Raw genomic sequence first — 15861 nt, forward strand, 5'->3', positions numbered from 1 at the left:
ACTATCCATGATGGAGACATTTAAACCACTATTGGTCCATTCGTGCTGCTACTTCTCAATTATATTTAATGTTTGACAAAGAAAAGTGGAAGATATGAAGTACAGTACAGAATGTTGCAGAGACAAGATGGAAGATATGAAGACACTGATGAAGAAATAAATATTATTTAAGTGTTCAGCAGGAGTCTACGTGTATTTTACAAACTCTAGGGTTTCTCTTCTCTAGCTCTTGGCTGAGTTCAATTTGATTATAGAGCATGTTAAATCTGTGACAACAATCCTCTTAGGTTAGGTCTGTTTATAAGTACTGAACAGAAACAATCTGCAGTTACAATGTAGTAGCCCCCATTGTCACATGTGACTGTATCCTAGGAGTATTAACCTCTCTTGTTTAGCCACACCCTTGCCAGATGCTGACCAGACTTAAACCAGTGCTGACAGCTAGGAAAAAGTAACTAATTATTGGAAAAAAGGGGAACGCTATTGTAATCGATCCCTGGTGACACTTTAAAGAATCACATTTTTACTATTTCATGCCAAAAAACACATCTTTGTTGTGTTAAAACTGACACTCTGAAACTACAGAATATTGTTCCTCTGTATTCGTTAGATTGGTTAAATGGCTTCCATTCGGATAAATTGCAAGCATAGAAATTCTGCCGGGAGCCACGAACACATGAAAGGCATTTTTTCATTCCAACATATCTAATGCTTTCTGAACCAGACAAGAATTCTCCTGACATGATTGCACCAATAAACTCGGTTTTGTGATCAAACTGATTATACCAATAAACTTAGAGTAATGATACATTACCTACCTTGGCCGGAACAAACACATGACTAAGTGAGCATTGAGCAATACTTTTGTGATGACATAAAGGCTAATGAGGCTGTGGTTCACGAAATCATTAAGTAAATAATGAAATCATATGGAAGTAATGCAGATAGGTAATTGCTACTGTTATTTTCAGAACTGAACTACAGGATCTTCTGCCCATCTCATGCTGTGTGTCACTTTAAGCAAACCCATGGTCTCATGTAACTTTTAATTGCCATGTGTTTGGGTTATATTTTGAAGAGAAGGTAATTGAAATGACTTTTCAACAGCATTTCCGTGTTAGCAAGCAGACTGAACCTGTCACTTTTATGTGAGCTGAAAGTAATTTCTTGGAGGTCAGATGCTCACTGTCTATCGAAGTTACTTGGTTTCTATTGCTTTTCTGTTGCAGTTTAACTCTTTTGAAATAAAGTGAAACTGGTAAAACAACACATAATGATAAAAAATGACAAAATATTTACAAATACAGTATCTAAAAATAAATCCAATCCACCATCCAAATCCGATATACAGTACCATCTATGAAACATTTACCTACCACGTTGCTGCATGTCCTGTATCTTATATTCTGTCCTTCACAACTCCTGAAGCAAAAGGAAAAGAGGACATAGGTTAATTGACTTAAATGAACTTTGATAAAGTAAAAGTTTAAAAACAGGCAGGGGAAGAAGGGCTCTGGGATACAGTTTCTAGCAGTCAAACCCTCCTACTGTATGTACTATAGATAACTCCAAGAAAAAGGAAAGCAATTAGAGCAGAATAGAGATAGAACTTATTGCCAACTTAAACTGCTTTTGAAAAAACAATTTAAAAACAAGCAGTAGTCATTATGACGTATGGGATATATAAATATTAATTACCTCTAAGAACATTCCCATTTTATATCTATAGTTTATGATGTTACTACTGTACCTTTATGTGATGCTCTGTATTAATCTACATTCAATATCATCGGCCAGGTGTTTGAACTGCCAGTTTTGAATGTTATTGATTTAATTAAATTTCCTTTTCAGCATTTGCAGTTTCTACTAATATTCCTATTGTGGTATCATCTGAAAACTTCAGTGATTTGCTAACTGTATCAGAATTATTAATATAGTTTTGGAAGTGTAGAGGTCCTAATACAGACCCCTGTGGTACTCCACTAACTACAGCACAGCAATTGAAGAATTTACCCAGTATCTCAGTTTTCTTAATTCGAATGATCTCACTGTACTCTCAGTTTTCTATGTGAACAGATTAATTCCTTGCTGGAAAAGTTAAAAGAAAAAGTCTCAGCTGTGGAGCTGTCATCAGAAGGAGTGAACACACATATAAGGCATACTGTAGGAGTGGGGTGTGGAGAACTGAATAACAGAAATGTGAGAGTGTCTCGAGGCAAGGTGAAGGATGGGTATAAAGAGACGGGTGAATTCCAGGGTAATGTGGAAGCAGCAAACTGCAAATGAATAGAGAGATTGAAACTTTATTTCACTATTTATTGTTGTGGGAATGACTTAACCAAGTTTTAGAAAAAAATGGTTTCTGACATCTTTCAAGTACATGATTCCATGAAATGCAGTATAATCAAGTAATGAGGTGTAATCAGGGTTGGGAGAGGTAATATGGTGGACTGTTGTTTTGTACAGATCGTTTATCTCAAATGCTCTGGCATGTTCCCCGAAAACAGCTGGTCCATCTTATGCCTTTCTGCCAATGTATTGCATTTCCTGAAAGTAATGCAATAAATAAGATGGCTGGATTGCCCTCTCTGTGTTCTTGAAATGAGTGGCTTCTGAGGCAGCAACAGTTGCCTGGCATGGATGGTAGTTGTGGGCAGCTAAGAGAATTCTGGACAAGAAGGCTGTGTAGATTAGGTGGTCAGCAGTGTGAGATGATTGGTGGGTCTAGAATAAGGTTCTACTTAAAGGATCATTCTGTAAAATGGAAAAGTGTCAGTGGCCTCATGAATAAAAAAAAAGATGTGAAGGCAGAAGAGGAGGACAAGTGGAATGCAATTCTGGGCACAGGTGGGGAGTTGATGTTCCAAGAGTTATTTTTGTCTCTGGAAGGGCTCTATCCATACTGTAGAAAAGATATCAACTGTTAGTGAAAACGACCGCATGCTGAGGGTTTTGTCTTGGACGTCTCATTGCTGCATAAACAAGGAAGTCTGAGGAACGTCCCTATGAGTTTGTAGTACTGTATGTTCGGGGTGGAAGGAACTGTAAAGGAGATGGCAGATCTCAGTCCCGGGAACCTAAAAGATGAGACTTCGGTGCAGGGAAGGAAGATCGGTAGAAGGTAATTTTAAGAGCTGTATGCAAGTTGAAATTGTATTGTTGATTGCAAGAGGAGTTGGAAAAGCCAGATTTTTTTCAGCATTAAATTGTTCTTATAGCTGGGGGACGCTGCCAGTACAGGAAGAGAAGAGGCGAGTTTACGTTCACGTGACTCAGTCGCAGCCTCTTACCCATGACAGCAGTGCTAACGTGGTGGTAGAAACAATGATCAAAAATGCAATCAGAGTGAGAACCAATTTCTCTAGTTGGGAAATAGTATACTGTAGGTCTTCTCTTGAAAGCATTGACATTAGACAGTTTCAAGCAGATGTAATTGAGCACTCCATGGTGTATGATTAATCTATATGAAGAACAATGTAGAATTGAGATGCCTGTGTGGATTCAACAATATTCATTATGAAGTGAATACTGATGCAGCATGTCAGGGATATTAAGGATATTTTTAAATGGCAGGATTTAAACTGGGATCATCATTCAGAGGTTTGTGGTGAGGTATATACAGACTTAGTTACCAGGTATTGCTGTGGATGGCAGATCCATTTAGAAAGACAGTTTTAAGAAGAGACTTGACAGTGGCTGTTGGATTTTTAAAAAAAGTAATCTAACCGCTCTGATAAGCAAAATATCTCAGGTTGTAACTTTAATCTGGTAAAATTCCTCAATGTAAGAAAATTCTATACAAAATATAACTTCTATAGGGGTGAGGAATGGTATACAATAACTCCTCATTAAGTTTGAAACTAAAATCAATCGTTTACTTAAATGCACTTGATATGGCAACTGCATTGTAGAACATAGAAATATATAAATACTAATTTTTCTTACTGGTATTGCCATGCTAAAACTGGTTAAGAGATTCTGGAATTTCGCACTACCGAAATTCTGCTTTACCTCTAAGAAAACCCCAGTAGTACTGTATTTATTATAGCACGTAAGAATAAATGTGAAAAGACTCAATGGCATCCCATATCATGGCAAATTTTGCTTTCTTGGTAATAAAAAAAACTGAATTATTCTTAAAGTAATTCAGATTTATCTCTTTTTGGACTAAGACTGTTAGGTTGAATGGGGAAGGTGATCAGGAATTCTTGTGACATCATGTGTTTGCAAAAGGTGTCCAGAATTCCCAAGCTAACATGCAACTTCTGAACAGTTACCAACATACACATAGCTACCATAGGCATGTACCTTCTGCTGTTTGATTAGGGTTTTGGCAGAAAGTTCACTACAGCAATCAGTCACTTTTCAGAAAAGATACATAAAACATATTGCATATGTTCCTGTTCCATAAGGGCAAGGAATATAATTGCAGGAAACTGATTTACATAAACCATGACAAATTACCATTACAAAAGCAATTTAATAATAGTCAAATAATTATTAGTTGAAAGTTAAATACTGTATAGTTGCAATTCAAATGGAATGGAAGAGCTTTTTAAAGATCAAAAACCATTACTATGATAACTCTACCAATATCTCCTTATGTAGAGGAAGACTGGATTGCATTCAATGCTATCACTTTAGAAATTTCAGTTTGAGATTTCATTAATCATTCTCCTAAAATATGCAAGAAAACAATTCAGAATTATTATTTGGACTGTCAGCATTTATCAGAAGGGAATGATTACTTTGATTCTGTACAGAGTAAAGTAATCGAAACCTCATGTAAGAATATAAGAACAATTTGTACAACATACAAACTTTTGTACAAATTTAAATAAATTGTTTAATGATATATTCTTTCTACCCCCGCCCTTCCTCAACATTCAGCTGAGAATTATGGCTACAAGCTACAACTGTCAGAGTGTCACGCCCTCTGCAGCCAGGGGGCGCTCCTTCTCTGTCCTGTCCCTAGTTTCCGGTCTGCTGTCCTTCCTGTCCCTCTCTTTCCCTTGGGCTATATATTTCCGGGTCTTGCACTCTATCCTCGCTCAGCATTGACGTTCGGATGTCCTGAGACCCGCCTAGCACCAGGGCGCCCCACGTCCGCTCCCTGAGGGCATAGGTTTCTATACGGCATTCCTGAACTCTTTGCACTAATGAGCCCGGGCCTTTTTCCCGTCTCGCCGCTACGCATATGGGTCTTTTTCCGCTCTCCTGCTCCCCACGGTTAGTCCCTTTGGACGTCCGTGACACAGAGTTGTACAGGAGGGAGGAAGATAAGGACTTTTCCTCTAAACATGCACTCAGAACCATTCACTATTTTACACACCAGAAGTCCCACAGTGGTTTATATCTGAGTCAGCTGGAGTTTATTTGCCTGCTGAGTCTGCAGGAAGTCTTAAAAACCCATTTTTCAATGACTCAGCAGGTTCTAAAGCATCAATGATAAAAATGTGAATTTCAGAACTTTTTATGGAAATTTGTACTTCTAGAAAGCATCTATCTGAAAATTAGAAACTCGGGTTAATATCTGGGGAGTGAGTCTTTCTATTATTAGAAAGCTAATACACCTGAATTGTCTACCTGTCTAAAACAGGATTATGCATTTTCCTTTAATAAAGGGCACACACAACTCTCCTATACTGGTATTGTATATTTTTCACATACATTTGTAGTATCAGTACAGGAGTAATTTTGATTACGATTTTGATTTTGAGTGCAGGGGACTTTCATCTTAGCCAAAAGCTAATCTAAAGCTTTTAACTAAGTTGCGAATTTTCTTTTGATACCTCAACATGCACCCTAAAATACACAATCTTACAAAAGAGAAGAAAAATGAGTGGATACCTCTAACTCAAGAATGACACAAGTTCTACATCAGTGTTACTAATTGACAGTATTATAGAACAGATTTAAACACACAGTAGAATCTCTGACAAATGACTTGCTTACCCAAGGTCCAAGATTTTTACTGGTGTATCTTATGCCTGGAGTCTACAGTTTGAACATTATCAGATTACAAAGGAAAGGTATTTTTCGAATGCATGGTTACATTAGACGCTTTACCAAACCCACATCATGGCAATAAGGACTTCATTGCATGTCTTCGTTTCTCACAAAGAGAGTTAGAGCAAATCACAGCTATATTTTTACATTTCTGAACATTAACGTCTTCTCAACAAAGCCCAAAAGCTGACAATGATGAATCCATTACAGCTCCTAAAGCTCTACGTCTACCACTGGGTGCTTTCCAAATATATGCCTCACATTTTATAACTTGCTGTACATGTCCAAATCCAGCCTCCTCCAGTTCAGTGCCAAATGTGCCACATATTGTTCTTCTCAGCTTTCTCTGCAGTTCTGACCACCAACTCCATTGCTGTAATGTATTTACACTTACTGCAGATTTTCTGGAAAATTATTGGTTTCCTCAATAGCATCACAATGTGGCTGTCTGCTTTTTTTAATAAAGCACTGGTGCTGGCATGTGAAGTGTGGGGTGGTTGGCAATTATGCACGCATATTAAAGAATATTTTTGAATATTCAGTCACACATGGGGCTCCGTTATGCAGTTTTAGAGGGTTTTGATCTGCCACACATTGACTGCAAGTGATCATGATTCCCACCCTGAGTGATTTTGCTCTTGGATCCCTTTCTTTAAGAACACCACAGCTAACCAACACAAGAAATCTTAACTTGGCTGTATTTTAATATGAAAGGGACTTATTTTGCATCGCCCATAATTCAAAAACATTTTAATACTGAATAAGTAAGGCTTGAGTATTTATTTTCATGTAAAGCACGTTTAAGGTTAAAGGGGTTAAGAATATTAAATACTTCAACAAGTGAAATTACAAAATGATGTCCATGTATGCACATTTTTTTAACTTAATAATTTATTCAAAACCTGAATGCTCAAAATGAAGACTTCTAAAGGAAAGATATGTCACAGTAAATCTCAGCACAAACTGAAGGGAAAAAAATTAAATGTGTGGACTGCATAAGCATTCAGAACTGTGAGCTCAGTATTTGATGGAAGCCCCTTTGGCAGCAATTACAGCTGCATGTCTTTTGGGCAAGTCTCACTTTCGTCCTCTTACTTTTGGATCTAAGAAGCTAAGTCCATGTTGGTTATCTAGCCATAGATATGTACAGTAGATAGAGCAGATATTCAAATTTCATGAATATGTTTTGATGAATGAATATTCACTTTAATGTTTTTGCGTCTTTCTTGTACTATCTCATCACAAATACTATGGTATGTGGAACTTGCTTTAAAGGAAAATCATAATAATAATAATAATAATAATAATAATAATAATAATACATGGCCCATCATTTCACAATACTGTACTCCAAATTTTGCCACACAGTAGCAATATCACTTAGGTTCTTTTTTGCAGACCCCATGTGAGATGTGAAATTCTTTATCCAGTAGCATAGAGGGCTCCTTTGTGCAGTGACAGGGAATCTGTTCACTCACTGACATTTTCTCTCATCTCAGCCACTGAACTCTGTATTTCTTTCAAAGACCCTGATCAGTTTCCTTCTTGGCCGCCTGCTCATTTAGGAGGGACAGCCTTATCTAGGCAGTGTCTGGGTGGTATGAGACACATTCTTCTTTTTAATGACTGACATGATAGTTCTCAAAGAGATTTTCAGTGTTTTTGATTTTCTTATATCTGTCTCCTGATCTATGCTTTGTACTTTATCTCAGAGTAGTTTTGAAACTTCCTCGGTCTTAATGGATGAATCTTTGCCTGAGATTATGGAGCCTTTACAGAGACAGGTGCATTTGTGAAATCATGGGAACCACTATTACTGCACAAACAGAGGTCACTCAATCAATTGTGTGGCTCATCATGGAACTTCTGTGCATCTAAATTAATATAATTTGGCAGAATAAAGCATCTGCAATTAAAACAGTAGTCACTTCTCTCTAGTCACTTATTTCTTTTTGTTTTTGCTTTGAATATATGGAGTAGCTTGTGTACATAAATATTAATTGCTAATTCAAAGTGTAATGACTGCAACAAAATGTAAAAAACTGTGCAGAGGCCTGAATATATTTGTAAGGCACTTTACATGGATATTTTACTCTGTAATAATATTTTTCAACAGAGAGATCTATTATAGAACATTTAGCAAAATAACCAAAGTGCAGAGACACATTGGAAGCTGAATTACTGTACATAGGGATAATTAATTGAAACTTACAATAAAAGTGACACATCTGTATGACATCTTGGATTGGAAAATTATTTTGTTTTTAAAAGTAGGCAGGAAAACATGTTTACTTGCTAATGGATGAATTAATTGTGGTGTTGACTGATCAATATCATCTGTCAGTGGTATAATTAAGAATAAGGCAAAACATCCGTCAGTTCAATCAAGACATGAACTTTACCAGAATCAGCTTTTTCATAATTAATGAGTTCTTGGGTGTTTAATGATCAAACTGACTAGACTCATGACGCAGGGTTTTTATAGTAGATGCTCTTAAAAACCAAGTTACATTTCTGCAAAATTCATTATATTAGCAGAATTCTATTCAAAATCATTCATTCCTTCCCAGCGGGGTAATTTCAGCAGCAAAGGGTGCAACATACAGCACAAGACAGAAATAAAGACAAAACAGAACATAAAAAAACACCTCTAAGAAAAAAATATTCATACTATCACAGCAAACAGACCATTGAAAGTAAAAGTGTGTAGTATTTAGGAAGGTATTAGCACATGCACATTTGTGTGTGGGTGGGGATCTGTGCAACACACATCGGGTTGATAAGACTTCCTCAATTAATTGCATTTTCAAAAGTTCCATTTTCGCGAACGCGAAGGACACGGAACGAGCAGCAATAAAAAGGAAAGAGAAAAAAACGAAACAAAATAAATCAATTTGCGCTCTCAAGCCAACGGGTCGCCACATTGAGCAGCGCCCCCGCCCACATTTACCGATAATTATACAGACAGTATCATTACGCTGGCTGAATGCATTCCTACAGATCGCAGGTTTTGCGTGTGACCAAATTAGGTTACATTAGGTTACATGACCTCTGGCATTATTTTTGCACAGAATCCTCAAGATGTGTTAGCCTATGTGTAAAGTGTCAAAAGAATACATCTGCATCATGTTTGCTGAAGAAGTTCCTGTAACAGATTTTTTCGTCAGAATTTTTTTCAGATAGCACATAAGATGTTTTTCATTAGCAAAAGAACGAGGCATCTAATTCATCCAGCTGCAAAATCCCCTGAAATACTTTACATTATTATGCATTTCATTAGATCAATGGACATTTTATTTCACAAACAAAAGTGTTATAGCTCAGGACATACAGACCACAGAACATATGAAGTAACTTAGTCTTGTGCTTTAAACCACACACAAGAAAAAATACCCTATAGTATACTATATCAGTCTGTTCACATCTCAGAATCACATACAGAACATGGCATTGCCATTTTAGATTTTCTAAAATTTCTAATTTAATCCACAGTGACAATCTTATGAGATTAAAGAGTAATTGATAAACGTTCTTTGCTACAATGTTACTGATTAATACTACATCAGTTACTTACAGTACATTATTGACATTGTTTTGCAGTTACAAGGTGCAGCCAGAACTAGTTTTGTTGTATGACAACAGATTTCTCCATTGACCATTCACGGGTCTTTAACAATCTCATAAAATGCATTTTGAGCACTTCTATTGCACCCCAAGGGAGCTGATTTCATTTTAAGATTTACTTTCACTATTAGGGATATGTCGGATCAAATTTGGCAGGATATAAACTACAAGGTAATGCCCCCCTTCAATGCCTGTTCTTAATGGAAACCATTCTGAGAAAATCTGTGGGGCTAAAAACACAGCTGAACTCTTTTCCACAAAAAGAAAGAACTCTGTGCTTCACAGGGTGCTAAATTCTGAAGATGAACGTTTTTATTTTTCTCGTAATATCTGTTACTACTGAACCTCTGGTACCTATGAACAATTGTAACTTGTTCAATGTCCGACACATGTTACAACTTAAAATGCATTTACCTTTATTTAAGGATTAAACCTCATTTCCAAACCATTTTCAAACCGTTTTAACCAACTCAGTGCCGTGAGGGAGCTGGAGCCTATTTCAGCAGGCAATGGGCACAAAGCAGGATGTCAGACCATGGCAGGGCACACACAGACACAGACATTCGCACCTGGGTCAATTTTTCCAGAAGCCAATTAACCTACCAGTATGTTTTTGGATGGTGAGAGAAAACTGGAGCACCCAGAGGAATACCCATGTGGACAGGGAGAAAACATACAAACACCACACAGATAGCAGGCCAGATCTGGAATTGAACCTCGGGCTCCTGAGTTTCAAAGCAGCAAAGCTGAAGCCACTGAGCTGCCCTGATTCAGGTTTCAGGAATACAAACTTTCTGATGTCCTGACAATGAAGAATCACATTAATAGAACAAACAGAGAACTGGGAAATGCACCTAGTATCTGCCTGTTTGAACGGTCAGAAACACACAAGCGAAGTCAATGATTTACTTGGAGCTGAGGCATCGTCTCAGTGAGTAGGAGGCTCCGCCAGCACAGGTCCGTGAGCAGTCGCTCCAGGATCCCCAGGCGTCCCACAGCGTGTCCCTGTCCTCCTCCGAACGAGCAGTCCGCGAGCTCTGCAACACAGGGGTCAACGGCCATCACACACCCACACCTGATACTGTACATTATCAACAGTCACGTCTGCAGCCACATGCATTCCTGCATGTGCTCAGAGAGCAGTGGGAAAGTACACTAGAATAATAATAAGAATAATAAGAATAATTAAATTATTATTATTACTAGAATAGAAAAACAAATGAAATGAACACAGCCACATACAGACAACACCACCTATCCCTGAATACAGTGATGCTTGTTACTGTAATTCAGAACTCTTTGAGACAATGGCTAACTGAATCTAATTTCAACAGGCTAAAGTTAATCAGCAGAAAAAGTGAATTGTACAGAAAATGGCCTCTTATGGCGTTGAATTAAATACTTTAAGTAGGCCAAAACTGGAAATTATAAAGGGAAGTCATTGAAGGGAGGAGAATTTGAACTATATCTTTACACAAAGAAATGTGGGTATCTGGGAAACAAGTTCCAGACAGGCAGCTGTGGTACAAACTCTGAGCTCCTTTAGGATGAGATTTTAGTTTCAGTCAACCACTCAACTACCAAACAAGCAATATGGGCAAAATGGCCATCTCATGTTTACAACATTTCTTTTCTTTTTTCCATTCTAATGTTATCAAGTGCATACACAAGACAAAAAGACGATGGACCCCAATGTGCTGCTGTCCATAATAATAAAGACATTATGAAGAGGATGTACTGTACTCATAACATACAGTATGATTATTGGTACAGTAAATACAGTCTGCTCACTGAGCCACCTGTAAATTACCATTCTAAACGCCTCCAGATAACATACACCACAATGTACAGTACATATACATTACAGTACTTCATCTATCTTATGAAAACTGTCCCAAATTATCTTGCACCAAAATGATTCCAACAAATTTTTCAAATTTAAGTGAGTTTTCATCCGTGCGAAAGAAGTGGCTGAACATTCACAACATTTCATAGATAAACAAATTAAAGGTTCTTAGATACTGTAACTACTGTACATTAACGACAGTCATAAAATGTTCAAAATTACAGCACAAGCAATAAATTCTAAATTCACTAATTCTAAAAAAGTAAGATTGTCTCAGTACTTTGTACTGCTTGAGACAAACAGGAGACAGAAGGACTTAATTTACATCAATGGTACCATGAGAGCTTGTTTTACTATTGAAGCTTTTCAGTTCCCCTGGAATATGTGCTAGAGAAACTGAAGGAAAGTATGTCACTGAAAAGATACAGTTTCAGAAAATTTTAAATAGAAAGGAAAGATGTGATTTTATTATTAATACAATTTGTCTTCCTTTCTCCCCATGTATCAAACATTAACTGCCACTATTTAATTTTAAAATGCTGGACACTGTAGCTTTAAAAGAATTAAACCAGACTTCTAATTTTTTTCTTCCTTTAATTTTTTTCTCTATAAAAAATTTGACTTATCCACGGTGTCACTCATAGCATTATTGCATATTTACATGGGAAACCTTTGGGAAGGTTCTAAAGTAGGAAAGCTAAAATTAGCCTCATTTATCATTAACAGCATCAAAAAATAATTCTGATCTTCATTTTACAATGTCTAGGTTTTATACTCTAATTAAATGTCCATTCTGCTGTATACTGTACCATTACAGAAAGGTATGTCAAAGAAGAGCGATACTGTGAAATTATGGCTCATGTATTAATTAAGGTTTTATTATTATTACCTGTGTTGAGTGACCATTTATCGAATATCCTTTTAGAAGTCTCTTAACAAAAGCTTGATTGGATACCAATTTCCTTTTAAAGCAGGTTCCATAGTAATAATAATAAAAACTAAACTTTATTTTATATAGCACCTTTAATGGCTGGCTTCTCAAAGCGCTTCACAGAATGACAATAACAATAACAATAAATAAAAAGAATACACAAGATAAAACTACAATATACAGAGGAGACAGTGGATGGTGGTACTAAGAAAAGCAGAGGGGTGAAGAATGTAACCAGTTAAGTAAAGGCTCTTCTAAAGAAGAAGGTTTTGAGTCCGGATTTGAAGGAGTTTAGAGAAGGTGACTCTGATATCCTTGGGGAGTTCCAGAGCTTGGGGGCTTAACAGGAGACATGTCACCCATACAATGTAGACGGACTTGGGGGACAGTTAGGAGATCAGAATTAGAAGAGCAAAGGTTGCGAGGTGGGGAGTAGGGTGAAATAGTTCAGACAGGTACTGAGGTGCCAAGCCATGCAGAGCCTTATACCGTTGGTGAGCATGAGGATTTTAATGTGCACATGGAATTTGACAGGAAGCCAGTGCAAGGACTCCAGGAAAGGAGTAATGTGATCACTTGCACTAGACCTGGTCAGGATTCTGGCTGCTGAATTTTGGACATACTGCAGTTTGTTCAAAGTAGATTTAGATACCCCAGTGAGCAGAGCATTACAGTAGTCAATTCGAGAGAACACAAATGTGTTGATCAGCTTTCCAGCCACAGTTAGTGATAGCATAAGGTGTAGTCTAGCGATATTTCTGAGGTGAAAAAAATATGTTTTGACAATATGCTGCACATGTTGGTCGAATGTTAAGCCAGAATCGAATATCACCCCAAGGTTTTTTAATTTAGACTGAAGCTCAAGAGCAGAACCATCTAAAGATAGGTTTACAGGATTGGCTTTACGAAGTTGATGGGGGGTGCCAATAAGCATGACTTCAGTCTTGTCACAGTTAAGATGAAGGAAATAGTATTTGTGATAAGAATTAATTTGGGATAGTACAAGAAAGACACAAATACTAAAGTATTTTTCTACTCATCAAGACATATTCAGGGAATTTTAATATCTGTCCAGTAGGCAAACTCTCTCTTTACTGTACATATCTACGACTGGATAACCAACATGGGCTTAGCTTCTAATTAGATCCAAAAATAAGAGGCTTTAGCTGATATTCCAAATAATGTGACAAGGCCCGTTGAAAATTCTTAATGATGTTGCATTTCCAGGACTTTTTTAGGTTAAAGATATCTTAGATAAACCCAATGTACTGTATATAATGCAGATAGGATGTACTATTCTTCAATCCCTGTCTCCACAGCGATATGTGTGCGATAAATGAGCTATCACTGAATATACTAGCCAAGTAGTGGCACTTCTGTACAAATGCACATATTGTAGTCCTGCTGAAAGGATCGACCATTCTATAAAAATAAGAAAAAAGTCTGCAAGACATTTTCAGCTCTTTGTTAGTTTTATTTTTAGAAAAGCCTTATGCACTGAATTCAAATTTATATAGCAATAATAAGTGTAGCTTTTGTGTCCTTATAAGTTAAGCTTATTCTGACGTCAGTGAAAGCTTCATTTGCAGTTACTGACTTTACCGTGACGATGAAGATTTGACTTGCAAAATGTTATCACTTAGACGGGGCTTGTGAACTCATGGTATTTCATGTTCAGCACGTTTTTTCAGTATGTCCTGGTTTTCCAAATGGGAGCTATGGGACTCATCCATGCCATAAATATGCATTGCTTGTTTATCATAAAAGAACTTCAAAACTACCATGATACCCAATGTGAAAGATGTTGTTTGCACAACCTAGTGTCTGTACTCTTAAAATGGTTGACAGAGCCATTGGTGTGCTTTCCTTTCAATAAGTGGCTCAATTTCTAGGCATCTTTCCTTACTGGCTTTTGCCAATACAAATTAAGCTGTTTTCATTCCACAAGCGACTGCCAAAAAGCAGCCATTTTTCTGAGACATTCACGTTCCTTTTTTAAGATTTAAAAGATTCAGGTTCAGCTTCAGACATCCCATACTGTATGTGCAAAAAAGCTTCAAGATGGGTGAAGTGATGAGACCTCAAAAACCACAGAAGACTGAGCTCACTCGCTACCTGATCTCTCTCAGAGGTTTGTAGGAGGCAACATTTTGGCCTGATATTTCAGCAAACTGATCCAGGAGCTTTTTCTCTGCTTCACACATAACTCCTGCTTGTTCTTCAGCCAACACCAGCAAATCAAATAACCTTAGACTAGAGCACTTGATTTCTCGTTTATATTGTGGAATTGGCGTCACTCAAACAACAGGTTTGAGAAGGCACACCAAAAGGACCTCTTAAAAAAGTTTTGAGAAACTGAACATTTTAAATCAGAAAACGTAGCCATTTTCCTCCCATTCAGTTATAAACAGTAGCTGATTAAAGAACAAGCTAGGTTCCTTAGTCTCCTACCATTGCACACGTTTATCAAGCCATAGCATATATTTCTTAGTAAAGCATAAATTGGTTCCTGTTTCCAGCATTGAGGATCCTGAAACCGTAAGAACTGTACTGTGTGAAACATTTATTACCAAGAGACCTTTACAATCAGGAATGCACACAAAACCAGAATCCTTCTGGTGAGCTCTAACTAAAAAAAATCTTTGGGAATTTAAGGTTGGCTTGAATCAGGTGTAACATTCTAAACTTGAAAAAGAGTTAAAGTCTATTACCTGGTTTATCTTAAAACTGTTCATGTATTTTCAGAAATAAACACATTCTTAGCACACCTGAAAACAGTAGTTTTATACAAACAAAAACGGGACGTCTAAATCCCCATAATCTCAGCTGGGAAATCTTTGGCTGTGCTCTTTTTTTACTAAGGCTCTCTGTGCTCATTATGCACTTTCTAATGCCTAGGAAATTCAAGAAAGATTTAAAACAATTGTTTCTCCTTTTCACATCAATAAAGACTAGGAAGCTGCCTGTGGCTGAAAAAAACGACGGGGGTGATGACCTCATACACAGCATCTTCTATTCACTAAACATACACAGAGACAACCAGCCGCCCAAGTTTAGATCAGGGCGGGCGATTAGGCAGCACAAAGCTGAAGAACATAGAAACCCATCTCTGCCAATGGATATTAGGGGCTTCCGTGGTGGGAGAAAAGGGAATGCCAAGCCAGGAAAAAAATCCCCCATAAATTACAAAGAATAAAAAAACAAAAAGGGGAAAAAATCACTCCCCCCAAAGCTAATTGCTCTCAGGCTGCAGTCCTGGGGCACAGAGGCAGAATGCCAGACAGAGGGGGGCTGCCTATTGTGTGAAAGTGCTTAATACATATAAATTACTGCAGTAAAACTATTGTGCTAGGCTCTACCCACATAATAGCAAGTCCTACATAAGCTGGCTTCCTCTGAAGGAGGGCACTCGGGCTTCAAAAGACCAAACAAGTGCATTAAGGCACCTGTC

General features: G+C 37.4%; 1 protein-coding gene across 3 annotated transcripts in view; it reads right to left on the reverse strand.

Annotated features, from left to right (window-relative positions):
* LOC148678079 (ADAMTS-like protein 1) overlaps positions 1–15861 on the reverse strand; it is a 210388-nt gene that overhangs the window by 59073 nt on the left and 135454 nt on the right. For all 3 annotated transcript variants that reach the window (XM_088631318.1, XM_088631307.1, XM_088631326.1), the window contains 2 exons: positions 10543–10670; positions 1377–1422 (listed from right to left, as the gene is read on the reverse strand). In XM_088631318.1, the coding sequence (XP_088487444.1) occupies positions 1377–1422; positions 10543–10670 (174 nt within the window). The remainder of the gene's footprint in view (positions 1–1376; positions 1423–10542; positions 10671–15861) is intronic.

The sequence above is a fragment of the Lepisosteus platostomus genome, chromosome 1 (genome assembly GCF_059453375.1).
Source record: "Lepisosteus platostomus isolate fLepPlt1 chromosome 1, fLepPlt1.hap1, whole genome shotgun sequence".
In the NCBI taxonomy this organism is placed as follows: Eukaryota; Metazoa; Chordata; class Actinopteri; order Semionotiformes; family Lepisosteidae; genus Lepisosteus; species Lepisosteus platostomus.